The 27,198-nt window shown below is 40.8% G+C and overlaps 3 protein-coding genes across 4 annotated transcripts; 1 reads left to right on the top strand and 2 right to left on the bottom strand.

Moving 5' to 3' along the window:
• Positions 1–439: 439 nt before the first annotated feature.
• LOC114161500 (zona pellucida-like domain-containing protein 1) lies at positions 440–5,510 on the bottom strand. 2 transcript variants are annotated; one of them, XM_028044804.1, is made up of 11 exons: positions 5,411–5,510; positions 5,119–5,225; positions 4,805–5,031; positions 4,348–4,532; positions 2,970–3,042; positions 2,768–2,865; positions 2,595–2,675; positions 2,298–2,469; positions 2,117–2,216; positions 951–977; positions 440–859 (listed from the first exon to the last, which is right to left on the bottom strand). In XM_028044804.1, the coding sequence occupies exons 1-11, from the start codon at positions 5,464–5,466 to the stop codon at positions 774–776; spliced, it is 1,212 nt and encodes a 403-aa protein (XP_027900605.1). In that variant the 5' UTR covers positions 5,467–5,510; the 3' UTR covers positions 440–773. The 2 variants fall into 2 exon arrangements, with proteins under 2 accessions (XP_027900605.1, XP_027900604.1); XM_028044803.1 differs by having other exon boundaries at positions 440–862; positions 5,411–5,509.
• Positions 5,511–13,699: 8,189 nt separating this feature from the next.
• On the top strand, positions 13,700–22,184 carry hspa8b (heat shock protein family A (Hsp70) member 8b). The gene is made up of 9 exons (XM_028044777.1): positions 13,700–13,888; positions 15,485–15,694; positions 15,806–16,011; positions 16,353–16,505; positions 17,675–18,230; positions 18,302–18,504; positions 18,588–18,786; positions 18,894–19,126; positions 21,768–22,184. The coding sequence occupies exons 2-9, from the start codon at positions 15,490–15,492 to the stop codon at positions 21,924–21,926; spliced, it is 1,914 nt and encodes a 637-aa protein (XP_027900578.1). The 5' UTR covers positions 13,700–13,888; positions 15,485–15,489; the 3' UTR covers positions 21,927–22,184.
• A 770-nt stretch (positions 22,185–22,954) lies between these two features.
• Positions 22,955–26,128, bottom strand: lim2.3 (lens intrinsic membrane protein 2.3). Its single transcript, XM_027998996.1, has 5 exons — positions 25,899–26,128; positions 25,204–25,392; positions 23,436–23,585; positions 23,211–23,345; positions 22,955–23,141 (listed from the first exon to the last, which is right to left on the bottom strand). Exons 2-5 carry the CDS (start codon positions 25,376–25,378, stop codon positions 23,080–23,082), a joined length of 522 nt encoding a protein of 173 aa, XP_027854797.1. The 5' UTR covers positions 25,379–25,392; positions 25,899–26,128; the 3' UTR covers positions 22,955–23,079.
• Positions 26,129–27,198: the final 1,070 nt, after the last annotated feature.

Raw genomic sequence — 27,198 nt, forward strand, 5'->3', positions numbered from 1 at the left:
CAGCTGACAGCTTTCTGCAGCTAAAATGAGATTTAATGCATATCAAAATGCATTCAACTACCTAAAAATGACTTTGTGATGGTCTGCTGGTTAAAAACAAAACAAACTGGTTAAAAACAAAGAACCTGACGAAAAAAAAACCAAAAAAACTATTTAACAAATTTATGTCATTTCTGGGAAATTTGTGGGCAAAACAAATTTTGGGAATTTGGTTATTTCCCAGTTTTGTCCCAAGGTTTTCGGTTACAGTCAAATGGCCTTTGAACACTTTCACTGAATAAACTGAAAGAGTAAAATAAACAACCTTTTTGCCTGCTCATCTTTTCTTGTAGTCTACTTACATACCTACCTTAAAAACAGGGAGAAATAAATGAGTTTACACCAACAACTTGTCAAAATAGATGTGCTCAGTCCAAAATATTTCACATTTCACAAAGGATTAAATTGCTTTTCTTTTTATTCCCAGCAAAAAAACAAAACAATTACAACATTTCTGATTATAAAAGCTGTCAACTCTCATTAAATACATGGAAATTAATCCAATATAATGATTATGACCGACATATAATTACAATGCACTGTTATTATACACCAGCTGAGCCCTTATTTTCTTCTTAACAAATAGTAAAACTGTATTAGTTGTAAATCTGCGTTTGAATCTCATGACTACCTGATCTAGTGTAAAATCCCGTCCCGCCCTGCTTTGCAGCTGATGTGCTGTTATTTATGATTGGCTTCATTCTTCGTCAGGTGACGTTGCCCCCCGAGGCGTTTTAGTCGTATTTCGTGGAGCAAACGGCAAGCAGCAACGAGAACAGCAACGACGAGAAAGCGGATGCAATACTTTCAGCCGATGAAGCTGCTGGAAATAGAGGAAAAAAAATACAGTGAGCCACCTTAAAATGAGGAAAACGGTAAACATGGACATCAGTTATACGGCAGGTTCTTACTGTGATAAGTCGGCTTACTTTCAGCATCTTAAAAAAAAAGAACAAAGGAAATGTATTCAGAATTCAACACGTTAGTCAATATCATTCAAATAGTTTTGACATATTTAAGTTAAACCTGGGAAAGTTACGTGTGTTTTTTGTTACTTATAGATGGGATTAAACGGAAAAAACAGTACTTTAGGAAATACTTTCATAAGTCTCTCTAATAAGCACATTGTGAAAACCACTGAGGGTTATGCGAATGGAAAAGGATCTGTCCAATGGGAACCGCTCAATGTGTCAAAAGGCACAAACATTAAAGGAAGTGACATTCTGCATTTTGGTATTTTGCGGAGCTTTGGCTTCCGGTTTGGTGCAGGTTTGTTGGGATGGCGGTACTGCAGCAAGGAAGGGTGAGACAGGGATGTTGACTTCACAGAAAGTTCATCCCGCACTAAGGAAGCCGAGGGCAACTTTTATTTAACAGTATCTTCCTCTCGGCTCTTATGATAGGACACTTGTTTTAAAACGTCAAAGGAGCATCAAACCCGCTTCGGTTGTTCCCACTGGAACCGCATTCCAAAAGGGTGGATCCGAGCCGGATTCAGGACTTGGCTCACATCTGATGTAGGCCAGGCCTGAGTGTTTACACTTCTAAAAAGTCTGACCTTGTCACCATGAGCCTTTGCCCACTTAGAAAAAAATCTGATTTGGCTGATACTTGCCAGCAGTGTGAATACAGGAACTTTCACAGAACTTCCTGTATTCAGGAAATTCTGAATACAGGAAGTACTTTGTGAATTCACAAAGTACTTTACAAAGACAAAGTACGTTTGTGGAACTAACTAGTACTTCCCCTGAACTCGCCGGGTACTTGGAACTACTCACCAGTCAGTTTTGTAAAGCGTAACCTAAAAGTCTAGGAAGGTTCCATTACCATTCCAAAAAAGTACCTTGCAAGTTCCCAGAAATTTCAAGAAAGTACTTGGTTAGTTCTTTCTTTCAGTTCTTTCCCAGAGCTCACTTGTACTTACCTGTAAGCTCTGGGAAAGAACATGTTGTGTTATGTGTTGCTACTTAAAAGTTTTATTCCGAAATTTTACAGCTGTATATTCTCTCCTTTTGTGACTTTGTTTCTGATGGTGTTGGAGGAATAGACATATGAAGTGTTTTAGTTAAAGACGCACCAGTGGTCTGTTGGCCGACGCGTATTTGCTGAGAGGTGATGGTAGCGTTGGCCGGCACATCCGTGGCTGCTCTCCTTCTACGCTTTTGACTGTTACAGACCTGTCGTAAAGAAATAAGAGAAAAACTCAAACCCACTTAAAGTAAAAATCTTCTCGCAAGGCTGCACATGAGTTGGCTTACAGGCAGTAAGGAGCGGCAGGTGCTTGTCTCACACAGTCTGGTGACGCAGTGCAGGTAGAAAGTGGAAACTGTCAGATTCTTGTGCTCTATAAATCTGAAGGCCTCAAAGGAGAAGTGAGCTCTCTGCGAAACGCCGTTTTCCTCCACTTTGGTCTGCGGGTCACGATTACACCTGGGGTGCATCAAGACGCGGGAGGTTTGTCAAGAACAAAGAGTTCCCAAGAGGGTTGAATGTCATATAAGTAAAAAGAAAGAAAGTCTCTTGATGCGGCTAGACGTATCCGGCACCCAACTCACCCGACAAAGAGGTCGTAATAATGGGTCTGCATGGGAAAAGGACCTGTGGTGGTGTAGCATCGGTCCAGCAGCAAGTTGAACCTTTAGAGGAGCAGAGTTACACTTTCAGTAGCTTGTTCTCCTTTAGCACAGATGTGGCCTGGTTTAGATTTAAATGATCAAAGTTTGAGTACTTTTCTGTCAGGTTGGTTGCTTTTACTGAAACGTAGATCTTGGTTTTCAGGTTGAGTCCCGTTGGAGGAATTGTAAGCGGGTTCTGGTATCCTGCGTCCTGTTTTGGGAAAAAGACAAAAGAAAAAAAGATCGAATCAAGTTAAAGAAATAAAAAAAAATTATATTATTTCAAAAAAGAATTCAAATGAGAGTAGCTCTTACTTGGTAGAGCTCCATACTCAGGGTACTGATGAAGCTACCGTTGTTGTCTCGTATGGCAACGTTGACACCCGATCTGCATGGATAGAGTATACCGAGGTTTTCAATAAAGTTAAGGTTTCAAAGGTGCTAAAATTGTCTGGTTTTCTTTGGTTTGATGCCATTTTTATGAGACGCCTGAAAATGTGTGAGTGATGGAAATTTTGTTGGCAGCATTGGGCATAGACTGACGTAGCACTCTACTCCCCCTTTCGGTTGCAGCAAAATGTGCTACAACGTAAGGAGCAAATAAATTATTGATTTCCATTAAAACTGAAAATGCACACATAATTATTTGACTGATTTCAACATTTTTTGGAACACATAAGCTCCTGGCATTCAGCTAAACCGCTCTGAGTTAAACCGTTGTTCCACATTCCCAGTTTTTGCTTAAGTCGTGCCAGTTTTGGGGTCTCCACCTGATCATTTTCTGTCAATCACTTACTAGTTCTTGTGCTGCATTGCAACATGAAATGATTTCGATTCGTCTCTGTAAGTTACCACACAGGCCACATCACTGTTGCTACAGGAAGTAAGCTTCGGACCAAAGAGATTGATTTGAACAGCTTTAGCACCGACGGTGGCAGATAAAGCTAGCATATAAAATAAATTGGCAACAATCACATAAATCTATATGTGAAAATCAATCATTCAAATTCGCATCCATTAAATCTAAAAACTTATATATTCACCCCAGTTTTTAAATGATTACATAGTTCCTGCATTACAATGCTCTCTAACATCTGATTGGCTCTCCCGCACAGCTGGTAAACGTCCAGCCAATGACGCTGCAGCTCTGGTATTTGACACTGTCTTAATAAATAAAGCTTACTGAAAATTCATGAAGTGTTGCAGCAGGTCAACATAAAAACAATTATATATTGAAATAATTTCTATCTAGTTGCAGCAAAACCCGGTTTTGCTACATAGAAACATATGTAATAAAATATCCACACATCTGTAACATTTAACTGATCCTTGAATATTTTTTTTTATTATTAAATTCTGGCACGTTTCGACTACTATAGTTTGTGACCATGAAGCAATTTGAAAGAAAAAAACTAACTTACATATGCGTTTTAAAATTACACACTAGTTTATTAATTTTAGATTCTGTATCCGGATTTGTTTCAGTGTCATTTTAAAATAATTAATTTGAGCAATTGTTGTTGCATGGTAAATGTTGTTTTATTGGATTGTCATAATATTTCAGCAGTATTGTTCATTAGTTTTTTTGTTTTTTTTCTATTTTAAGACTAAAGCGATTAACATCATGCTCCATGATTCTGGGCCTCCTGTGTGTGCTCTACAGATACGGCGGCTGTCTCCTTGCTGTACTCACACGCTGAGCTGAGTGTTGTTGAGCAGGTACTGCATTGGGTACTTGCAGGAGAAGATGTAGTGGATCTGCGGTCGGTAGGTGATCATGCCAGCCGACGGGTCTACAGACATGACCATGCCTGAGATATTCACAAACTCCACTTTGGAGTAGTCTGCAAATTCTCCAGTTCCAACCTGATTGGTTATCTGTTAAATAATAATAATGATGATGAGAAATAGAGCAGAATATACACATTTTGCAAATATTTTACAATTAAAACCCTCCCGGCGGTCTTAGCCAGAGGCTCAGGAGGAGCGCGGCAAATGTCACGATGGGACAGCTGGGAAAAGGGGGGATAGTCCCGTCAGACCGTCAATTTCCGAAACCACGCAGGAGGGTTGAATCCTTTTCCTCTACTCCAATTCACTAAAAAAGTAGTGGATTCAAACAATCTAGGTAGGTGAAGGGAATTAAATACCTGGAAGTTGTTGTCGCAGTCTGACAAGGAAGTTTCATTTATGGGGAATCTAAATCTTAAAACTGGCGGAGTGACACTCCAGTCGGCTTTTCCAAAGCACAGTGGGTTTCTGAACTGATTGTTGAGCGCCATCAGGGACTCGTTGTACTGAGCGTTATAAATAGGACAAATGTAGATGCTGAGGTCCATGTACTGGGTGCCACATGTTACGTTTATGTCAGCATTTTCTGAGAGAGAGAAAGAAAACGGAGGAGGGATGCAAATTAAAGCAACGACAACTTGGGGAAAAAAGCAGCAATCCAAAGAAGTCTAACCTGGAGCTCTGTATGTGTTGCTGAAAATGCATTCGTCTGGGATCTGGGCGTCGGCCTGCAGAAACAGGCCGAGCTGCCACACGAGGAGGACCAGCATCAGCGTGGATCTGCGAGAAAGCAGCAAAAGCAATCAGACTTTTCAAAAACTGTTATAGATGTCTGGGATTCTAAAAAGACCCTTTTTAAGAGGGTTTTTTTTCTTCTTCAGAAAAAAAAACAGTTTCTGGACGTTAAGTCACTGATGTGACTCAAGAGAAAGACGGAATTAAAGAAGAAAAATTCCCAGACTCACCTGTATGTCTTCATCTTGCGTCGCGTCTGCTCTCCTCCGTGGACGGATCCCTTCATTTATAAGCGCTGGCTCCACATGCGTGTGACCGCCAGCACAATGGAGTAACCTGAACCGGGCCTTCAATTTCATTTTTCATAATAACTGACGTAGGGTTTTGATTTTGGGGCCAAAATCAAAATAATCACAGAATAATTCATTTCACTCCAGAAATGAATTATTCTATGAATAATTAATGATTCTATGTATGCTTAATTTCTTGAGTGAAAAGTTTTGGACATTGATTTTATTTTTTAAATCATTTATTAAGCCAAAGATATATTTTTTTATTTTATAAGAAATGTATCATTCTTGACATATAAGCAGGTGACATTAAGATGTTGTTATTGTGTGTGTGGTCGTTATGGAGGATCATTTCTGAAACATACCACAAAATCCTCTTCTGACCAAACTATTAAATGATCTCAGGAGTAAAACAAAGAGACCCCAGGATATCCATCATACAAACAACACACTCCCCACCAGGACACCCTTACATGCTCCAAATCTAATTTTAAATCCCAGATCTATCAAATATCTGGATCAGTGATCGGATATCAGGTATTTATCTTTTCATTTTTATTAAACGATAAAAGTTTCGACATTGACTTTGTGGAAGTGAGCTGTTCAATTTTTTTGTTGTGGCCTCAGGCTCGGAACCTTAAATAGAAAAATGTCCCCGCTGTTTTGTGCAATCTGGGAACAAAACGACACACCTATCTGAAAAGGTATCCCAACACTTTTGTGGAGCATCCTGACCCAAAAAAAAAGGAATCACAAGTTCCCAGAAGAACATCGCCATGATACGGACAAGAGGACGCGGCCTGAATAAGGGTTCCCAATGGATTACTCGGGGCGTATCTGATGTCAAATACAGGATTTGGTGTCTCTGTTATTATTGATAAACAGCATTTGTCTCCCAGCGATGCCATTTGTGTCAGCGCTGACACAGAACTTGGTGCCAAAAGCGTTTAATGCAGTCACCTTAGGGAGGGAGCAATAAAGGAGAGCAGCCTGTGCACCATGTGGGTCAGGACCTGTGACCAGAGGTCGATGTACGTGCCGCACGTTTTTCAAGAACTCTGCGTTCCATGATTGGTCTGAGCCTCCCATAAATGCCTCCTCATATTTTTTGGGCTATTTACATAATAAAATAACGCATCTCATGTGTCCATAAATCTGACCTTTTACCATGAATGGAAATAGGAGATGCATTAGACATCCACCGGCAACAAGAACAAGTATAGAGGATGACAAAGAAACAGGAATGGTGCTTAGGGTTGTGTTATGTGTACTCCTGTGACGGAACAGTCAGTTCAATGCACATTGAACTGAGGGGGCCTCGAGGGAGTATAACTCAAAAATGTCAACATTTTGCTACAGTACACAGATTAAGTGCTCACATGATGTGACAATGAAGCCTTTGTTGCTTCTCAGAAATTGGGAGTACATCGTTTTGCTGTTTGGACGCCTCATTATTTAAAAAAAAATTACTTTTATGGGGGAAAAAGCAATGAACGGTAGAGTTTTATATGTTTTTCGCCCCATGTACAGGATTAATGGTCTTATTAAAGTACATTTTGCTCGGGTATCATTTCTTACTTTTGCATCGTTACAGATCGTATTCCTCTTTCTTTCTGCTTCACTTGTACAGGGTCACATTGAGCAAAAGGTATTGATTTTTTTTACATTTGAAAAAACTATAGGGATTCAAACAACTATTGACTGTAGGTAGAGCTTGCTGTACTGTGAGTCATAGCTGAAAATCTATCCAACACCTCTTGTAGCAACAGTCACATAGAAGAAGCTCTCGATTTCAAAACACGCATGTTCTGCATTGTAAAGGTAAGCCAGTCCCAAGAGTAGGCATACAATTTGATCATCTGTGACCCCGATGTTTCCTTTTTACCCAACCTCAGCATTTGTTCTTATGTGAATCGGGAGGGAGTATGTTTCCAGCAACTAAAGGTCTGTGAAGCTTTTGTAATCTACTTTCAGTGTGTATAATAAAAACAACAAATATTGTATTGCGTACATTTTGTGTTATTTGGTTCGTCGCATCTAGTGCTTTTTAAAATGATCAATCCAACGTTAAAGGTGAACAGGTGAACTTACCTGAATTTTAAATAGTCCACTCCAGAGCTAAATTCAACTGAAAATCCATGTGAAGAACTCAAAAACGAATGTTCACCATTTAACCAGGTTGAGTTTGAGCTCTTTTGGAAAGATGATTGGGAATAGTTTTAGCCTCCAGGGTTGGTAGAGAGACATACACCAAAGGCATTGCAGCTGTAATTCCATAAAGAAGTGGTTCTTGGTTTTGAAGTGGTTTTGTGAAAATAAGTGAAAATGATGTAAGTTTTTCATTCCACTTGCTAACATGCACTACTTTGTTTTGGATTGTCACATAAAATCTTCATAAAATCCAATAAAGATTGAGATTGTAACTTGGCAAATGTGGAAACGTTCAAAGGGTGTGAATACATTTGCGTGACATATTTTCAAACATCAAATAAGCTAAAACTACTCTTCTATTTGTTTTTTTGTTTTAATTTGTTAGTGGATGTTTGTTGTTTATAAATTCTGAAAAATTATATCCAAAACTGAGGCATAAGAAGAAAAGTCATTGCACCCTTGTTGAATCAAAAGTTTACTGTTACAAGAACAGAAAATTAAAAAACAGAAAACAAAGCCATTGATATCAGGCTGGAAAAGGTTACGTAAACATTTTCAGACATAAAACCACTATCTAATAATGTACTAAACACAATACTGTGATAAACCTTCTTGGGAGCAGTTAACCTATCCAAATTACTCCAAAAGCCAAATGGCAACTCATCAGAAAGGTAACAAAAGAACCCAGAAGAAGATGTAAAGTGCTGCAAGGCTCACTTGCCTCTGTCAATTTAAGTGTTCATGACTCCAAGATACCAAATGAGCAAAAATGGCAATCATCGGAGAGATCCTAAGCCAAAACCACTGCTGACCAACCAGAACACAAAGACCTACTGGCTCACATTTACCAAAAACATCTTGATGGTTCTCAGGACTTGTCAACCCATAGACTAATGTAGAACGTATGATGAGTATGATGAGGATCCAGTTACATACAGAGTAAAACTAACTCAACATTTTAGAAACATAGCATTATACAGAAACACTCGTTGTCATAGCAGTGGGATAGTTTGGGGTTCCATTGGTGCTTCACAGACTGAAACCAGAGGTAGATAAACCACCAAAAAGTTCAGAAAAATTGTTAGGGACGCAAAGAAAAACTCCACGAATAACTTCACCTGAAAAACCAGACTCCGAAAATAGAGTAGTGTGGCTGTTTCAAGACGCACAATAAGGAGGCACTTGAAGAAAAATAGACTGCAAGATCGAGTCACCAGAAGAAAGATATTACTATAAAAATGCCACGAAATATTCGTCTTACAGTACGACAGACAGCACAGAGACGAGCATAAACATTTCTGGAACAAAGTCTTCTTGGCCACAACCGCAACAATGTGGTATGTTATCAGGAAATACTCAGGGGGAGGTGGGGTTGGGCTCATCAGCCCGGAAGCTGCACATGGGACTTACTTATTCATACTGATGTGTCATTGGCTACAACAGAACAAAGTGAGGGTTCTGGAGTGGCCGTCTCTGACCTCACTGAGCCACTCTGGAGAAAACTCTAACATGCAGGTCATTCAAGACAACCCAGGAGTTTACAGAAACCGGAGGCTTTTTGCCAAGAAAAACCGACAACGTTACCACCAGAGAAAATAAAGAGCCTCATCCACAACTACCACAAAGGACTCCAAGCTGATGTTCAGGGGGGCAATACACAATATTAAGGACTGGGGTATGTGAAGTTTTGATCAGGGTTTGGAAAATTTCTGGTGTCAACATGATTTAAAAGGAGTAAGCACAGATTATAGACAATGCCTCTGAATGGCTCACCAATGCTACCGCCAAAACCGCTCCACTGAGGACGCTATCTCCACCGCCCTACACCTGAGCCTGGCTCACCTGGAGGAGAAGAACTCTCATGTGCGGATGTTGTTCCTGGACGTCAGCTCAGCGTTCAACACAATCATCCCACAGCATCTGGCAGAAAAACTGGGACACCTGGGCTTCAGCACCCCCCTGCGCAACTGGCTGCTAGACTTCCTCACCGACAGACCTCAGTCAGTCCGGATCGGACAACACACCTCCGATGTCATCACCCTCAGCACAGGCTCCCCTCAGGGCTGCGTCCTGAGCCCTCTGCTGTTCACTCTGATGACACACGACTGCGTCCCCAGGTTCGCCACCAACCACATCGTGAAGTTCGCGGACGACACAACGGTGGTGGGCCTCATCAGAGACGACAACGACCTGGACTACAGAGAGGAGGTGGAGCAGCTGGTGGACTGGTGCAGAGACAACAGCCTGATCCTGAACGTTGACAAGACGAAGGAGATGATCGTCGACTCCAGGAAGAACCGGCCCAGCCACGCTCCACTGCTCATCAACAGCTCGGCTGTGGAGGTGGTCAGCAGCACCAAATTCCTGGGGGTGCACATCACAAACGACCTCACCTGGACTGTGAACACCACGTCTCTGGCCAAGAGGGCATAGAAACGTTTGTATTTCCTGCGGAGGATGAGAAGAGCACACCTGCCCCCGCCCATCCTCAAGACGTTCTACAGAAGCACCATAGAGAGCATTCTGACCAGCTGCCTCTCTGTGTGGTGTGGAGGCTGCAGCGCCTCCGACTCGAAGAACGTGAGGAGAGTGGTGCGGACAGCAGAGAGGATCATCGGGGCCCCCCTTCCCTCCATTCAGGACATTTCATCCCAGCGCTGCGTGTCCCGAGGCCGAAACATCGTCAGTGACCCCTCACACCCCCACCATGGACTGTTCTCCCTGCTGCCCTCTGGAAAGAGGTTCCACAGCATCCGGTGCAGGTCCACCTGGTTCCGAAACAGCTTTTTCCCACTTGCCATCAGACTGCTGAACTCTTAACTGGACTGCACTCAAAAACTGGTCTCCACTTTATACCTTGCACATGTACAGAGCTAAATAACTTCTATTTTACTGTCATTCCTGCACTTTATATTTTATATTTATATTCATATTTTATACTGTATTTTATTTTATTCTGGAGTAACCTCACAACATTGGAACCTCAAAACATTGTCCTGAGCCGTATGCAACGAAATTTCGTTCTGTATACACCCTGTGCATGCAAAATGATAATAAAGTCAGTCTAAGTCTAAGTCTAATAAAAGGCGTCACCCAGTAACTATGTGTGGGAGAAAGTTTTTGTGTTATCATTCATGTTCTCGGAAAAGTGGCCAAAACAAAAAATCTAAATTGTGTCAAGATTTGTATATTTATGAGCACAACTGTATCATACAATCCTTTCTCTGTTTTTCAATTTTCTATCACTTTGTAATTTATATTTATCGCTCCCTGTTTTGTTTCCTACTAATTGCATGTTAGGTAATTTCCTCTTTTTTTAGTCTAGCAACAGGTTTGCTGATCGCCATTTTTCAACAGTTCATTATTTAATTAAATCCCCCAGCAGGATGATCATCTATTTATTTAGTGAATGTCTTTGACCTTTGAAATCACCTTGTTCTGCCCCCATGTGGTCAGATAGCTCGAGGCCATATGTACTGCATAGTAAATAATTTTTTGTTTACTGATTCAATACTATTCTTCCTATTGCTCTTCTGCAGACACCAGTACGGAGCCCTCCAGGTGACATGGGGATTTTTTTTCCTTTTGCGTTCTCTGGGAAAAGCTTTGAGTTCCCTCGCAATAATCTACTGATCAGTCATGCGGCATAATTGAATACTGTAAGCCCTTCTTACGGGGCGCCATACTTTCTGCCTTAATATAAGATTATGTAGGGTTTTTCCATGTATGTTCAGATATTCCTTGTGAAATATCTGACATTTTATATATTTTTCTTTAGTATTGAAAGGCACCACAAACCTATGGTATAAACAGAAACTTTCCGTAAGTAGGAAAGAAGTAAAAATACATCCAAACTGTTTGAACTATTTCTGAGTTATTATCGCGGGTAATAAATCATCTGACAGTTTTGATTGTGTCTCTGTTGTGTTCGTAGTCTGAATGGCTTAAAGCAGGCGTGTCCAAAGTCGGTCCTCAAGGGCCGGCATCCTGCATGTTTTTGTTCTCTCCCTGGTTGTAGTAACAACCTTCTCAGCTTGTCAATGTTCTCCTAAGGCCTCTAATGAGCCATCATTGGATCCAGGTGCGTTAAACCAGGGAGAGAACTAAAACACACAGGATGGCGGCCCTCCAGGACCGACTTTGGACACCCCTGGCTTAAAGAGCTGCTTTCAGTGCCGCTCCATCTTAGCCTTAACCAGCGTTTCTCAATTCCGGTCCTCAGGCCTCCCTGCCCTGCATGTTTTAGGTGTTTCCCTTCTGCTACACACCTGGATTGAATCTATGGGTGATCAACAGGTTTCTGTTGCACTTCATGGTCATGCAATCATTTGAATCAGCTGCTCTGGAATAGAGGCACATCTAAAACATGCAGAGCAGGGAGGCCTGAGGACCGGAATTGAGAAGCACTGGCCTTAACAGACATAAACATGCAGGAAAAAATAAATCAATTTTCAATCTGTTTTTCGCACCAAACAGTTTTTTACTATTAACAAGTTTTTATTATTAAAAACACCACAAACTAGTGGTGGTAAAGGGCCGCACTGGGTTAACTCGGGGAATCTGATCTGTCCGTGTATCAATCAACTCCAAACCTTTTCTTTGTTCTGTCACGATTATCGATTTATTCCATTTTGATGATGATGCTCCAAACTTTTTGTGAAATATCTGAAGTTTTATATTTTTCTTTAGGATAGAAAGGCACCACAAACCTAAGATATAAACAGAAACCTTCCGTAAGTAGGAAAGAAATAAAAATACATCCTAATTTGGACTATTTCTGAGTTATTATCGTGGGTAATAAATCATCTGACAGTTTTGATTGTGTCTCTGTTGTGTTCATAGTCTGAATGGTTTAAAGAGCTTTCAGTGCCGCTCCATCTTCGCCTTAACAGACATAAACATGCAGTATTTTCAATCAGTGTTTTGCACCAGTTAATAATCATAAACAAGTTTTCACTGAGGCTCTGTAAGAGCCATAAGAATGAAATAAGTAATTATTGATATGACAGGAACAGGCGACTTTGACACCTGGGTGGTGGGTGTGTCGATGTGGGCGTGGCTGTCATCAAGTATGAATCGGAAGGATACTGACCTGCTGGCTTTGTGTGTATGAGGAAGCGGTGAGCGGGGTGGTCAGATCCTTGCAAAGTTTGGTGCATGATAATCAAAATGAAATAAATCGATAATTGTGACAGAACAAAGAAAAGGTTTGTATTTGATTGATACACGGACAGATCAGATTCCCCGAGTTAACTTAGTGTGGCCCTTTACCACCACTAGTTTGCCGTGTTTTATAATAATAAAACGTGTTTACTATTATAAAGTCTTTGGCGCAAAAACTGATTGAAAGTCGATTTATTCACTGCATGTTTATGTCTGTTAAGTTTGAGATGGAACTGAACATGGAAACGGCCCTTTAAACCATCCAGACTATGAACACAACAGAGACACAATCAAAACTGTCAGATGATTTATTACCCGCGATAATAACTCAGAAATAGTCCAAATAGTTTGGATGTATTTTTATTTCTTTCCCTCGGAAAGTTTCTGTTTATATAATAGACTTGTGGTGCCTTTCTATACTAAAGAAAAAGATATAAAATGTCAGATATTTCACAAGGAGATATTAACATACATGGAAAAACCTTACATAACCTTGTACTAAGGCAGAAAGTACGGCGGCCATCGTAAGAAGGGCTTACGGTATTCAACTATGCCACATAACTGATCAGTAGATTATTGCGAGGAAACGCAAAAGAAAAAAAATCCCATGTCCCCCGGAGGGCTCCGTAGAATCTAAAAACGTTCAGGTTTTGTGTTAAAAAAAAAGTTACACACCGAGGAAAACATAATACTCTGAAACGTAGGTGAATGAACAAGAAGTCTATGGCTGCTACTGGATCTTTCCTTTTTCAATATTGCTAGTCATTGCTAGAAACCTCCACTATTCGAAACAAATTTCTGTTTTGTAGCAGCTGGTGTGTAAACCTCTCTAATTGGTCGATTTTTAGGAGGTGGGAAGTATGACGGCAGATGATTGGCCAGCTTGACTCCTCCTGTGTTCCAGAGAATTCCGCGTGCCAGTGTTTATGAGGAGGCGCGGCCCCTGCAGCAGCAGCAAGCACACGCGCTGAGGAGAAGATCACCAAGACAACCGGAGGAATCACAACTGTTCTCATCCAGATTTACTGAACGGAGAAGTTCATTAAGAGTATCGGTTACAACCGCTGTAATTTGAGAAGAAGCAAGTCTGCTGATTCAGCGAAGGTATTTAACGTTTTTTCTAGTCTTATTAATGTTTATTTGTATATTTTTTTTAAGTAGTGAGGGAGAAAAAAACGTGAAATAGTAGATTTTTGAGTCCTTAACGTTCGAGCAACGTTTCAAACAAACGACTGTTTTACAAGTTTTACTGTTTTAACTGTTCCCCATTTTTACATGGCCATTTCTTGCGTTACAAACGTCCAAATTACTTTTTGTGGCATAATTAAAGTCCCCCAGCAACATGTGTCAGAAATGATGCTGTTGCATTTTATCTGTACTTATTATTATTCACATCGGTTAACTCCAACAGTTTTTGGGTCCTTGAACTCCACTCCTAGACGCTTGTCTTTAATATTCTTTAACGTATCGGTCGTATATAAGGTAAAGGGAAAGTTCCAGAGAGTTCCGAGCACTCTTTAAGGATACACCGCCCCCAGCTCTGACTTAACCTGCTTCGGATAATTTGGGGTGCAGAAGCATGCAGATTTTTAAGGAAGCATTAGGCTACCCCTTGCTGTCAAACCGAATTATTACCATGATAAGCTGGATCAACATCAGGTTTTAAATGTTAAAATCTTTGTATAAATGGTCTATTCCAAATTTGTATCGGCTCAAGCAAACGAGATGCTCAATCTTTATATTTTAAAGGTCTGAAGCAAGCAGGGATAATCAAATCACTTTTAATTCTATTCATTTACCTATAAGTAAATGAAATTGGGTTTACACTTGTTTGTGTTTTGATGTTAAGATGCTTTGGTTCTTGATAGTGAAATTTACCGAGGATTCAGATTTTCTAAGAACCATTAACTTGTATGAGAGCAACTTTTTATGCCTTAACAAATAATGCTCTTTCTTTACAGAGAAGAAAACTCAAGCTGAACACAAGCAGCATGGCAACAGCAGAGCTACTGAAACAAATGAGATACAGATACAGTTAATCTCATTGCAGCCTGGTGTATAAAAAAATAGAGGTTGTAGCTCATTCATAGCCTGACATTTTGCAATTCGTGTTCCCATTTGTAGCGAACTGTTTAGAGCTTTGCTACCATGTGGTCATTAGGCCTATTTTAGGTTTTGGAAGTTCCTTCATTCTGTAAATTAAATTAGTGTCTAATAAATCAGGAGCGAGACTACTCCACTCAACTCTTGAAGCAATTTGATATTGAACTTTATATGTGTTCAGTCTATGACCCAAACACTAAAAATATTCTTGGTTATTTGTAGTGATCATGTAGTGAAGTTACAGCTTGCTTTTCATCCTATTATTCTTGGTGTTCTGGGTCTGACTCAAATACATGAAGTCTATAGAAAACCTTTTTTTTTTTGTCAGTTAGGATGTAGTGGACATTGTTCCTGGAAGAGATCCGTGTTGTCACAATAAAGGCCTGTTGTTAGGCTTCTGTCTGACTAATAGCCTTTTAACAGGTGCTCTGGATTTTTCCCCTTCCCTCATGCATGATATGCTCAGAGTCTGTTAATAGCTTTGTTGTGCCGTACACTTCATCACAACTCTTCACAGGGACTTAAACAGATCCGGGGTCATCTGTGATATGCTGATACTGTCTGTTTAATGATTAATAACTACTCTTCCTCTTTTAGAGACCATGTCCAAGGGACCAGCTGTAGGCATTGACCTGGGCACTACCTACTCTTGTGTGGGAGTGTTTCAGCACGGGAAAGTTGAGATCATTGCTAATGACCAGGGGAACAGGACCACGCCCAGTTATGTGGCCTTTACTGACACAGAGAGGCTGATTGGAGATGCAGCCAAGAACCAGGTGGCCCTCAACCCCAACAACACTGTTTTTGGTACGACATTTGCTCCTTTTTAAAGAGAGAGAGAGAAAAAAAGTATGAATACTGACCTCATTGGGGAGATGGAAACAAAGCTCACTTATGATTTCTCTGCTGTTTCCTCAGATGCAAAGCGGCTTATTGGGCGTCGTTTTGACGATAGTATTGTCCAATCAGACATGAAACATTGGCCCTTCACCATCATCAATGATAGCTCGAGGCCCAAAGTGAAAGTGGAGTACAAAGGGGAGACGAAGACCTTCTACCCAGAGGAGATCTCCTCCATGGTGCTGCTGAAGATGAAGGAGATTGCTGAGGCATACCTTGGCAAGGTACACAAGTCTACTCAAACTTTTAGCTTGCCGCTGTACAACGTTTGGCATATATTCACCATTTGTGAAGTGTTTGAGATGTGTTTTATATTGCAAAGGGATGAACTTTGCATGTTTTGAGTCAGAATTCTTCCTTAGTATCTCCAAGACAAAATGGATGCTGTAAAACATGACAATATTCATCTTAAGAGTTTTACCTGATCAAATGTGTTTATACACCTGTTTGAATTTGTACAAACAGGATACTTTAAAACTGCAATAAAGAACAAATCAATTTACAAAATATCTTGTTAAAATGTGAAAATATATTCTCTCTTTTTTTCTTTTTTTTGTTGGTCCAGACTATAACAAATGCCGTGGTGACTGTACCTGCCTACTTCAATGACTCTCAGCGTCAGGCCACCAAAGACGCTGGGACCATTTCTGGGCTCAATGTTCTGCGTATCATTAACGAGCCAACGGCTGCTGCCATTGCTTACGGTTTGGACAAAAAGGTAAAAAAAAAACCAATTCTGAGCACTTCTCTGCAATTCACAGACAAATTCTTTCTTTATCTTTTGAATTTTTTTCCACACATATTTGTTTTCCTTAAGGGATTTAGATATAATTGAAATTGTTGCTTTTGTAAACAGAAGAGCAAAATCGAGTCCCAATTATAGTCGTTCATCCTATGTTTTAAAGCTGTTTTTATATATATATAAAAGTAACTTTTATATATATATATAAAAAAAAAGGTTGTTACATATTTGCCTTAACTGTCACTATGTACTGACAGAAGAATATGAGACAGATAATCTGTGAGAAAGGTCAAGCTTTTCTGGCTCCCCCCAGTGGTCCTATTACCATCTGCAGAAATATATTGCTCCTGGTCAGCAGCAATGAGTCAGATTGAGTAGGAAAGGTCTTGGCACTGTCAATCAGGCTCCTGTGCGTGCTGCTCACCCCCGACTCCCACACAGTGCATGTCAAGATTGCTGTTTTACGTAAGCCGTGGTAATTGTGGAGAAACAACCTAACATTTTCTCCCAGGTTTTAAAAACAGCAATTATCAAACCACTGATAAAAAATAACAATCTGGACAAATCACTACTGCAGATGTACAGGCCAATCTCCAACTTTCCATTCATCAGCAAAATTATTGAAAAAGCTGCTTCTTTCAACAGTTAAATGCAATGCTTGTCACTGGTTTCTCAATTGCTGACTGTATATTATTTCTAGGACTTTATCTTCTTGTGTTTTTATGATGAAAAGCACTTTGAAATGCCTTGTTGCTGAAACGTGCTAAACAAATAAACTTGATTGATAAACGTAACAGGAAAACTGTTGTAGGCTCCGCTGTGTGGAAGGGGACGGTCATGTAAGGTGTGATGGTTAAAAATTTCAGGTTAAGTGCACGGTTTTCTCAGGACTCTCTGCTGCAGCTTTGAAGCTCTATGCTTCATTGTTTTTTATTTCTCTTTCATTTTCATTTAATGCATCAAAACACTTTGATGCACCTTTCTGAGTTAGTAAATGTCAAAAGTTTCCAACAGATGCTTTGAAGGGGATGATCTTGTTATCCCCTTTTTTTTTTTTCTGGATTCAAAACTACCAAGAGTATCAAAGGTTGGTAAAGTGTTACAGACATTAGAATAACAAATAAAAATGGCTCATTTCATTTAAGGTCGGATGCGAGAAAAACGTCCTCATCTTCGACCTGGGCGGCGGCACTTTCGACGTCTCCATCCTGACCATCGAGGACGGCATCTTTGAGGTGAAGTCCACGGCGGGCGACACCCACCTGGGCGGCGAGGACTTCGACAACCGCATGGTGAACCACTTCATCTCCGAGTTCAAGCGCAAGTACAAGAAGGACATCAGCGACAACAAGAGGGCGGTGCGTCGCCTGCGCACGGCCTGCGAGCGGGCCAAGCGCACGCTGTCTTCCAGCACGCAGGCCAGCATCGAGATCGACTCCCTGTACGAGGGCATCGACTTCTACACGTCCATCACCAGGGCGCGCTTTGAGGAGCTGAACGCAGACCTGTTCCGCGGAACGCTGGAGCCCGTGGAGAAGTCTCTCCGAGACGCCAAGATGGACAAGGCTCAGATCCACGAGATCGTCTTGGTGGGAGGCTCGACCCGCATCCCAAAGATCCAGAAGCTCCTGCAGGACTTCTTTAACGGGAAGGAACTCAACAAGAGCATTAACCCTGACGAGGCGGTGGCGTACGGTGCAGGTATGCTTACTACACACCTTTTAAATGACGCCGTAATTTCAAGACGAAACCACTAAACGTTTGTCTCGCAGCTGTCCAGGCGGCCATCTTGTGTGGAGACAAATCCGAGATTGTTCAGGACCTGCTGCTGTTGGACGTCACGCCCTTGTCTCTGGGCATCGAGACGGCAGGCGGAGTCATGACCGTGCTGATTAAGAGGAACACCACCATCCCCACCAAGCAGACCCAGACCTTCACAACTTACTCCGACAACCAGCCTGGCGTGCTCATTCAGGCGAGGCAGCCGTCTGTTTACGTTCGTCTTCCGAAAGATGAAACGAGTGCCAGTTGAGTTGACCTTAGCTGTCGTCTTCATAGGTGTTTGAGGGCGAAAGGGCCATGACCAAAGATAACAACCTGCTCGGGAAATTTGAGCTGACGGGAATACCGCCAGCTCCTCGAGGGGTCCCTCAGATTGAGGTGACGTTCGATATCGACGCTAACGGCATCATGAACGTCTCCGCTGTCGACAAGAGCACCGGGAAGGAGAACAAAATCACCATCACAAACGACAAAGGTAACAAAACTCTTTTAAATTTATTGAAAAGCTAACCCCAGCCGTCAGTTTTTAATCATAGCTTTTTATCATAACTAATTTTGTTTCTCCCTTCCTTACTGTCCAAGGCCGCTTGAGCAAAGAGGATATCGAGCGCATGGTTCACGAAGCGGAGACGTACAGGGCTGAAGACGACTTGCAGCGAGAAAAGGTAGTGGCCAAGAACAGCCTGGAGTCCTACACCTTCAACATGAGGTCCACCATAGAGGACGAGAAGCTGAAGGATAAGATCAGCGAATCGGACAAGAAGAAGGTCCTGGACAAATGCAACGAGGTCATCAGCTGGCTCGACAAAAATCAGGTTCGAGTTTGAGAGAAGTAGTTTCAGGGTTTTACCCCAGTATATTATAGGCATGGCGACCCGCCATGCTTTACGAGCCCACCGCCAGGCTTAGCTTTTCTTGTTTATGTTTTTAGGAAAATAATAATAAATAAAAACCGCTATGTTTTTTGTTTTTTTTTTTTAAGCCGGATTGCAAGCGTCTCTGTTGCTCTGAGCGTTTCACTGGCGGAGCAGATTTATTCCTAAAAGATATGTTTATAGAAGATAGGTTTATAGTTTATTCATTTATAGCCGGACCAATCACACCGTTGGCGCCTCTGCACGCTCCAGCAGCTGGATGTCTTAAGTTTACCTCAGTGCGAATGTTCCCGTGATCCTGCAATCCTTCTTTCATTTAAACTGGACACAGGCTGACCTGTATGGATATTCACATCAACCCCCTGTGAGGAATTATGTTTCTTTCTAGAGTTTTTGATCAAGGTAGGAATTTAAACCCCTCCGCGTTAGCTTTGGGTGCGCAGCTCTACATGAACCGCAGGAATAACTTGTAGTCGCGCTTTCAGAGGTGCATTGAGCGAGCGGTGAGAATGATTTATATTTGTGGACAAAGAATTTTGTGCAGCTTTTCCATCTCAACACACTGCCCAGCGTGTGGCTCTGTCTGCGCTGATAAAGTTTATGTATGTGGTCCTGGTTGGCCGGTGCGTTAGTGGTTAAAGAACCAGCGTTAACCTCATCATGCAGGTTCAGCCTGGTGAGGAGCTTTAGCACTCTCGCCTCATAGTCACGCTTCACGCTGGTGTTATATTATTTTACTATGATTTTTAGTATAGTTTTTCCGGTTAAACGATGCATCAAACCATATCAAATGCTTTGTCCACTTAGTCAGACAGAGTTAATGTGCACGGCTGCGCGGAGATCTAAGAAACTCGTCCCTTAAACTGGACCAACCAAAATAGTTTCTGTTCCCTTATTAAAACCTCAACAAACACCAAATGGAAGAGCTACTAAAGCCACATTAGCAGCATTGAATTAAATCTCCCGTTTGTTGCGTATCTCTGCGCAGTGCAGCGGATTTAACCCATCATGCAGGGCCGGTCCAAGGCTGCATGAGGCCTTGAGCAGAATTTGACTGAGGGGCCCCTCTTGCTGCTAAAAACATCAGCACCTCTAACAGCTTCTGTGTTAAATTTAGTGAAATCTGGGAGACGGGGACCAGTTTAACTGGCCAACCTAAAAAGCAATAAGTTATAATTGCAGTTTATTAATTTGCATTTGTGGGGGAAACAAAGCTCAAACTCAAAGATTAAACTCACAGCATCAGATTGTAGCTATGGTAACAAAACAATTTAACTATGAATATTGTTCTTTGAACTTTTACAAAGTAAACTTGCCAGCTCCTTAAGAACTTGCATATAAATGTTAAACAATTTAAAAATCTTTTAATTTATGTATGCTGAAACCATTACATCAAATTTAGCAGCATCGATCATCTCAATAGACAAATGTTACATTTATGTATCTGTGGTCTGTTTTAAAATATTAGCATTTATGGGGCCCCTGAACCCCTGGGGGCCTTAAGAAGCCTCCGACTTAATTTGGATTAAACAAAAGTGCAAATAACTAATTAATTAATTGTGTTTTGTGATTGGTTGTTTTTAAGACTAGTTGTGGGTTTAAATATCGTTTCACTGGTGATGTTTTCCCGTAACATATAATATTTTTACATATTTTTTACTTATCCTGTCAACTTAACATCTTTTATTAGAAAACACGGTGGACCGCCTCGGCACCCCAACCACTGGGCTTAGCAAGTTTTCTGGGGGAAACCCTGAGTTTCAATAGTTTTGTACATATACATTGAAGAGGCATTAACTCTGTTTTCACTGTGAAATTAGAGAAATGCTAATATCTGGGACAATTTATCATCCTTTAAAATTTGTTATTGTAACAGCCTTAAGTGTTCAACTAAATCTATGTCTGCTAATAAGAGGCATAAAGCTGCAGTGGGAGTCTGTGTTTACTGGATCAATATCCAACTGGCCGACTGATCAACTTGAAAAAGCATTTTCTGGTCACAGCCCCACTGGAATATTTCTCCATCTTACTTTCAAGTCTATTTTTAATCAACATTGATCACCAGCTTTATTCTCTTCCGGCTCCTTGTTGCAAAACAGCCCTCCGCAGATCCTCCACATTCTCAGGCTCGTTCTCATCCGTCCGTATATGTCAGTATGTTTTTCTGCCGGTGATTATACCTATTCCCGTCATACTGTAAAAAAAAATTTAAAAAATCAATCCAAATATGGTTCCCATTTTCTGTTATTCAATTATCTAAAACAGCAAAGATTGAGTTTGTTGGTCATTATCTCCGTCTGTCGACATAGCAACGTCCATGCAGTAACGGGACAGCTGTGCACACAAATTAATAAACTGTTTCAAGGGGGTGAAAATAATTCTCTCTGCAGTTTTATACACACATCTGTTGAATTTTATGTTGCATATTTCCCACAGTAGGAAAAAAAAAGTTCTTTTAGCAAAAGGTTTAATTTAAGAATGACTTAACTGAAAATATCCAGGCACTTCTCAGCTTTATTTTTACCCAGAAAGTAGTAGAATATCATATTTAACATTGTTTATATTTTCTTTTTTTTTTTAGACTGCAGAGAAAGAGGAGTTTGAGCACCAGCAGAAGGAGCTTGAGAAGTTGTGCAACCCGATTATGACCAAGCTGTACCAGAGTGAAGGACAGATGCCTAGAGCTGGTGCGACCGGAACAGGAGGGGCCTCGGGCCCCACCATAGAGGAGGTCGACTAAACTGCACTGCGGCCTCAACAGATGTTCTTTCTTTATGTTCGATGTCACAGACGGCCTTATTTATATTTCCAATGCATGTTCTGAAGAGTAAACAAATAATTTTTCCTTCTTTCTTTCTTTTTAACTCTCTGCGAGTTTCTAAGTTAAAATGGTTAATGTTTATCTTGCCTCAAAGTATTTCGGTTGGTTACTTTGAGATGAAGTTGTACCTGTTGCACAGTTCTTCACCAAAAGAAGAATAAATAACTTAACTTTGGACTTTTTTTTTTTTTACTTCTTGCAAGTCTTCCGGTCTCTATAAAATGAACAGCTTTCTAGTATTTTCAATAACTAGTATAAGTGGAATTTCTGTAACATTGTAACTTTAAAGGTTGGTCTATTATGCTTCCTTTAAGTCTAAGTAATAAACTCAGAGTTTACACTCGCTCTTTCTGCAAATCAAAATGGCTCCATATTTTGATGTTACCGCCTCGCATCTGAAGACGCAATAGTGCTGAGAGATGCAAATTTCAAAGAGGCTGAATCATTACGACTTAACTGTAGAACGGCACGATGAGTTTCAACAGTAAAGTAGAAATTGCACCAAAAAAAAAAGCATGTTTTTAGTGCAACTCAGAGTAGATCTTAACCAAAAACTGTAAAGTCTTTGGTGTTCAGTGGCAGTTAGAAACATTTAACCAAAAGGAAGAATATGTAGAGCAAATGAAAGTGAATCCTTGAGGAACACCACCAGTTGCAGGCTTTGTAGAGGAAAATGGTTCCCCCAGTTTAATAGACAAAGATTGTACAGACAAACGGAAGGAAAGCTGTCGTAAGAAGCTGTCGTAAAATGAAGCAATATTAAAAGAAACGACAGTTTTAATGGTCATGTATAATCAGTGAATCAAATTGATTTGACTAGACTCCAATGGTTGAGAAAGTAGCACTGCAGTCCATTTTCGGTACTGGTCCTGAGATCCGTCAGCCGCAATCCAGCTGGGAAGCAATGAAATTATCAGTACAGACATTAAAAAACGAGACAAGCGGAACACTTTTTAATCCTTTATTTTTGCTTATCGTTGAATGTGACGAGTTACAGGAAGTCGTTGGAAAGATTCACATCGACACTGGTTCGTTTCAGCCGCGTGGCGTCGCTTACAGATCCTGAAGGGCTTCAGCGCGAGTTGGAGTTCCTTGGGCATTCGTGCATCCGGTAGGCGCACATGTAGAAGATACCTAAAAAGAGCGCTCGATTAGAACGAGTGAAATATATTCATGCGTGTACAAACATGTTAAGGCTTGCACCTGAGAAAAAGGTGAGCACCACCGCCACCCAGCCCATGATGTAGGACCAGGAGAATCGCCAGCTGCCATAGCGTTTCCCGTAGTAGTTGACCGTCACCCCCGTGTAGACGGCCATGGCCAGCAGCACGAAGAAGCCTGCGCGATGGATTTTCAGCAGTTACCAGTTTCAGTTCGGCACAAACAGAGAGAACGAGAGCGGCGTGTGGTTATTAGCGAGTGACTTGCAGGAGATGAAGAAGAGGATCCCGGCTGCAAACGTCTTGTCAAACCCGTCGAAGGAAGAGTAGTGGATGAAGGCCATGATGCCGATCACGATGCCGATGAAACAAGCCAGCAGGGAGAGGATCATGAAGGCCCGAGTGGCGTCCCAGTACGCTGTGGGATGAGAGGAGAGCTTTCTGGGGAGAGTGGACAGGGATTCGTGTTCTCGGCTACATGACGGGACATGACTTTATGTGTTTCTTGGGGTCAAAAGGTCGCCGTGGGGAAAGAGGGAGCGGCCAGTGGAGTAGGTGAAAAATGTTTATTCAGTCTAAGTAAAACGGATTAGTATCAAAAGCTTAGTTTTCATCGAGGTCATTTTATCTGCTACATCACCTTGAACTGAAGGCTCTATTTTATTGTTCCTTGTAACATTGAAATTTTATTTCACAGTGTAATCCATGATGACCTGTGAGCTGCTGATCTGTGGAGGTTTGACTTATTGTTTGAAAGTCTTTTTTTTTCCCGTATTTATTGTTTCCAAAGTTGTTTTTATTTTCCCTAATTAACTTTTTTTCACAATGTGATAATTGTAAATACACAACGGTTGGCAGAAAACTGTTTTTTTTTTCAGTCTTTTGATGTCATTATTTGAGCTGAAGCGATTAATCAGGAATGATCGACTGTTAAAACAATCGCCAACTAATTAAGTAATCGATTAATCATTAACTGGAGTATACAGACTCAAAAACAGGTCATTTGCTGAAAGAATATCACAGTCAGAGCAATAATTAAGCCAAAACTGTATAAAAAACATATGCATTTTGAATTTAAGATAATAAAAAAACCAACTTTGCAGACATGTTGTACACAGAACTTCTGAAGTGTCATAGAATATAATACTAGCTTCACCTGGTTCAAGTTCTGTAAAAAAAAAAAAAAAAAATCCCTTAAGTATCTTTTGCTATGTAATTATTAATCAGCTAATCCAAAAAATTGTCGATTAATCTACAAATGATTACGCGTGCGCAAACTAAAGTACTGCTATATTATTGAATTTGAAGTTTATTTTTTATTTTAAAATGTTTTGTTTTTTTAACAGTAACTGAATTGCTTATTCATTCAAACATTTCAAATGCATAACAAATATTGCATAAAAAAGTGGCTACATAAAATAATCAGCAGCATTTTATAAAATCTCAATCAACTGTCCGAATGACCATCTGACTAATCTATTACTGAAATAATTATTAGTCACAGTCCTAATTATTATTATTCTTTATTATTTTTTTTGTTTTTAAGCATATGCACTGACTGATGGCACCTTTTAAATTTCGTTGTTCTTGTGACAATGACAATAAAGATTTATCTATCTATCTAATTTATCTTTACTGATTTACATTTTTTCTAACATTTTTACCTGCTTTATCTCAGAACATAATCATTCAGAGTTTCCTGTTTTATGCACTGCGGCTTAATTACATTTTCTTTTCCCTTCTTTTGCTTTTATTGCTGCTTATTCTTCCACAGTACGCCGTCATATGTCACAGTAAGCTTATGGACGAACGTAGAAATGAACCAGAAGAATCTTGGTCCACCGATTTTACTGGAACATCTTTTTTTTTTTAAACAAAGAGACTCTTAAAAAGTTTTTTTTTTTTTTTTTTCCATGTAATCCGCAACGCGCCGTGGGGCCTTCCACTGCTCGCTGGCAAGCAAACAAGCCTGACGCGACACAGTCAGACACTAAACACACAACCGTCTCCAGCAGCCAGCGTGGAGCGAGTCTCACCGATGCTGTCGGTGTGCGTCATGCACTTCCCAGGCACACAGTACCGCCACAGGCCCTGGTGCATGTAGTTGCTGGAGTGGCGGTACTGCATCCAGTAGTCGGTCGCCGTGGAAACGATGAGGAGTATGTTCCCGACTCCGGCACAGAACAAGCCGCCTCCCATGAAGCTGTACATCCTTCCAAAATATACTGAGAGAGAGAAAAAGAAGAAGAAATTAAGAAAAAAGAAAGAAAGAAAAAAGGGGGGGGCAGGTCAGGGCTTGAGACGGATCCGGGTGGAGCTGCTTCACCGATTACTGCGAAGCGTTCGGTGTGACAACTCAGAAGAAACCGGGAGAAGATGCATGAGAGAACATGGGGGGGTATAATTCCAGAAGTATCAACCCTTACTCCACATGAAGAAGCAGGCCGGTTTGATCTAATACCTCCTTGACCTTTGACACCGTCAGAGTGACGTTAAACACGTTTGACTCTGAATAAATCAGGAGGCTTTCCAGGAATACCAAACAGGAGGCAAAATGAGCCAAGGAATATTCTTCTTGCTTAGATTCAGTGGAGCATCCATAAAAACAATATTTTATGCAAAGTGGACCTTTCCAGCATTTTTTATCCCCAAAAAGAAAATCACAATTCAATTCAAAACGTATTAGAAAATAACTTTCAAATGCAGATTTGGAAAGGACTCGACTGCATACCTCTGCGTTTGGTTCTTTTCCTCGGAAACAGTGGAGGGGAATCCAATATTCCAGGTCGTCACAGCACAAAGCAGCCCGGGACGGCAGGAAAGTTTTGTTTGCGTGCAGGAAACCGAGCGAACAAACGGGTCGGCGGGACAATGGGGCGCTGCGGAGCCGCGACCAATCACAGCGGATGAGTTCTGTGTTTAAGGGGGAATCTGCTGAAAATACAAAACTCCTAAAGCGCCCCGGTTAATACTGATGACGGGCGGCTTTCCATTCAAAACCTCGCACAGTAAACTCATGACCTGCAACAGGCCCGGGCCGGTGCAGAGACAAAACCCGCAGTAGTACAGCAGAGTGAAGTCGTTTTTAAAACATAAAAATAAAAAAAGTTTGCAAATCCCTTCTGGGCAATTATTTGTCTGCGCCAGACCACCCGGCTTCCGTCCAGATTATTATTAATTGAAACTGCGCAATTTGCATAAATTCCCATCCATAATTTCTTCCCTCGGACATTTAAGGTTTAAATGGTGAATACATTAGAGGAAGTGCACTCGCCGCGGTGCTCCCGTTCGTTTCTCCGCGACTCTTAATGAAAACTGAGAGACAAATTGCTGCTATCTTTGATTTATTATGCGTTAAGTGCTGGATTTCCGAGAAGCCGCCTTTTAATTGGCACTCAGCCGTCCCGGAGAAAATGAAATGCGTTTAATTGCAGATGAAAAATTGCTCAGATGTTTATAAAAACGTGTATAATTATGACCAACATTGAATGCGATGGACTTGGCGGGACAGTGTGGCGAGTAAAGCGACGGGAAGATGGTTTGGGGATTTTTGTTCAGATGTACTCTTGTTGTACAATAAAACAAAAAAAACCCGCTGAAAATATTTTATTACTTTTTCCAATAGTCTAAGCATCTGCATTATCATGGTGACGCACAAATTTGGTACATACATTTACATCTGTATTCACATTTCTGAAACTTTCTCACATTTGTTTTTCCATGTGCAAATACAAATATTTTATTGCACATATGCATGAAAGTAAAATTTGGGTCACATTTGGCCATGGTAAAGACGTCCACATATTTGTTTTTTTCCCTCCTGTTTGACTTGGAATCAACAAAAAGTACAATAAGTTATACATTTAATTTCTACTTATGGATTCAGAACTTTTTTTTCGCTCTCTCTCTCTTTTTTTATACTGGAAACTGCACTTTGACTTTCTTTTTTTTTTAATCCACAAAGTTTAAAAACTATGCAATATGTTCTCTTTGCTACACAATTATCTCGCGATTTGTGCTGATGTGTGACA

The sequence above is a fragment of the Xiphophorus couchianus genome, chromosome 18 (assembly GCF_001444195.1).
Source record: "Xiphophorus couchianus chromosome 18, X_couchianus-1.0, whole genome shotgun sequence".
NCBI classification, from domain to species: domain Eukaryota; kingdom Metazoa; phylum Chordata; class Actinopteri; order Cyprinodontiformes; family Poeciliidae; genus Xiphophorus; species Xiphophorus couchianus.

Excerpts from the sequence above, each read along its gene's own strand:
- lim2.3 (XM_027998996.1), bottom strand. The coding sequence starts at position 25,378 with ATGTACAGCTTCATGGGAGGCGGCTTGTTCTGTGCCGGAGTCGGGAAC. Across the intron at positions 23,586-25,203 it reads GACGCACACCGACAGCATCG|CGTACTGGGACGCCACTCGG; the intron begins GTGAGACTCGCT and ends CTCATCCCACAG. Across the intron at positions 23,142-23,210 it reads GGTGCTCACCTTTTTCTCAG|GTATCTTCTACATGTGCGCC; the intron begins GTGCAAGCCTTA and ends CGCTCTTTTTAG.
- hspa8b (XM_028044777.1), top strand. The coding sequence starts at position 15,490 with ATGTCCAAGGGACCAGCTGTAGGCATTGACCTGGGCACTACCTACTCT. Across the intron at positions 16,012-16,352 it reads CTGAGGCATACCTTGGCAAG|ACTATAACAAATGCCGTGGT; the intron begins GTACACAAGTCT and ends TTGTTGGTCCAG. Across the intron at positions 18,787-18,893 it reads CACCATCACAAACGACAAAG|GCCGCTTGAGCAAAGAGGAT; the intron begins GTAACAAAACTC and ends TTACTGTCCAAG.
- LOC114161500 (XM_028044803.1), bottom strand. The coding sequence starts at position 5,466 with ATGAAGGGATCCGTCCACGGAGGAGAGCAGACGCGACGCAAGATGAAG. Across the intron at positions 5,226-5,410 it reads CGCAAGATGAAGACATACAG|ATCCACGCTGATGCTGGTCC; the intron begins GTGAGTCTGGGA and ends GCTTTCTCGCAG. Across the intron at positions 4,533-4,804 it reads ACTGCGACAACAACTTCCAG|ATAACCAATCAGGTTGGAAC; the intron begins GTATTTAATTCC and ends ATTATTTAACAG.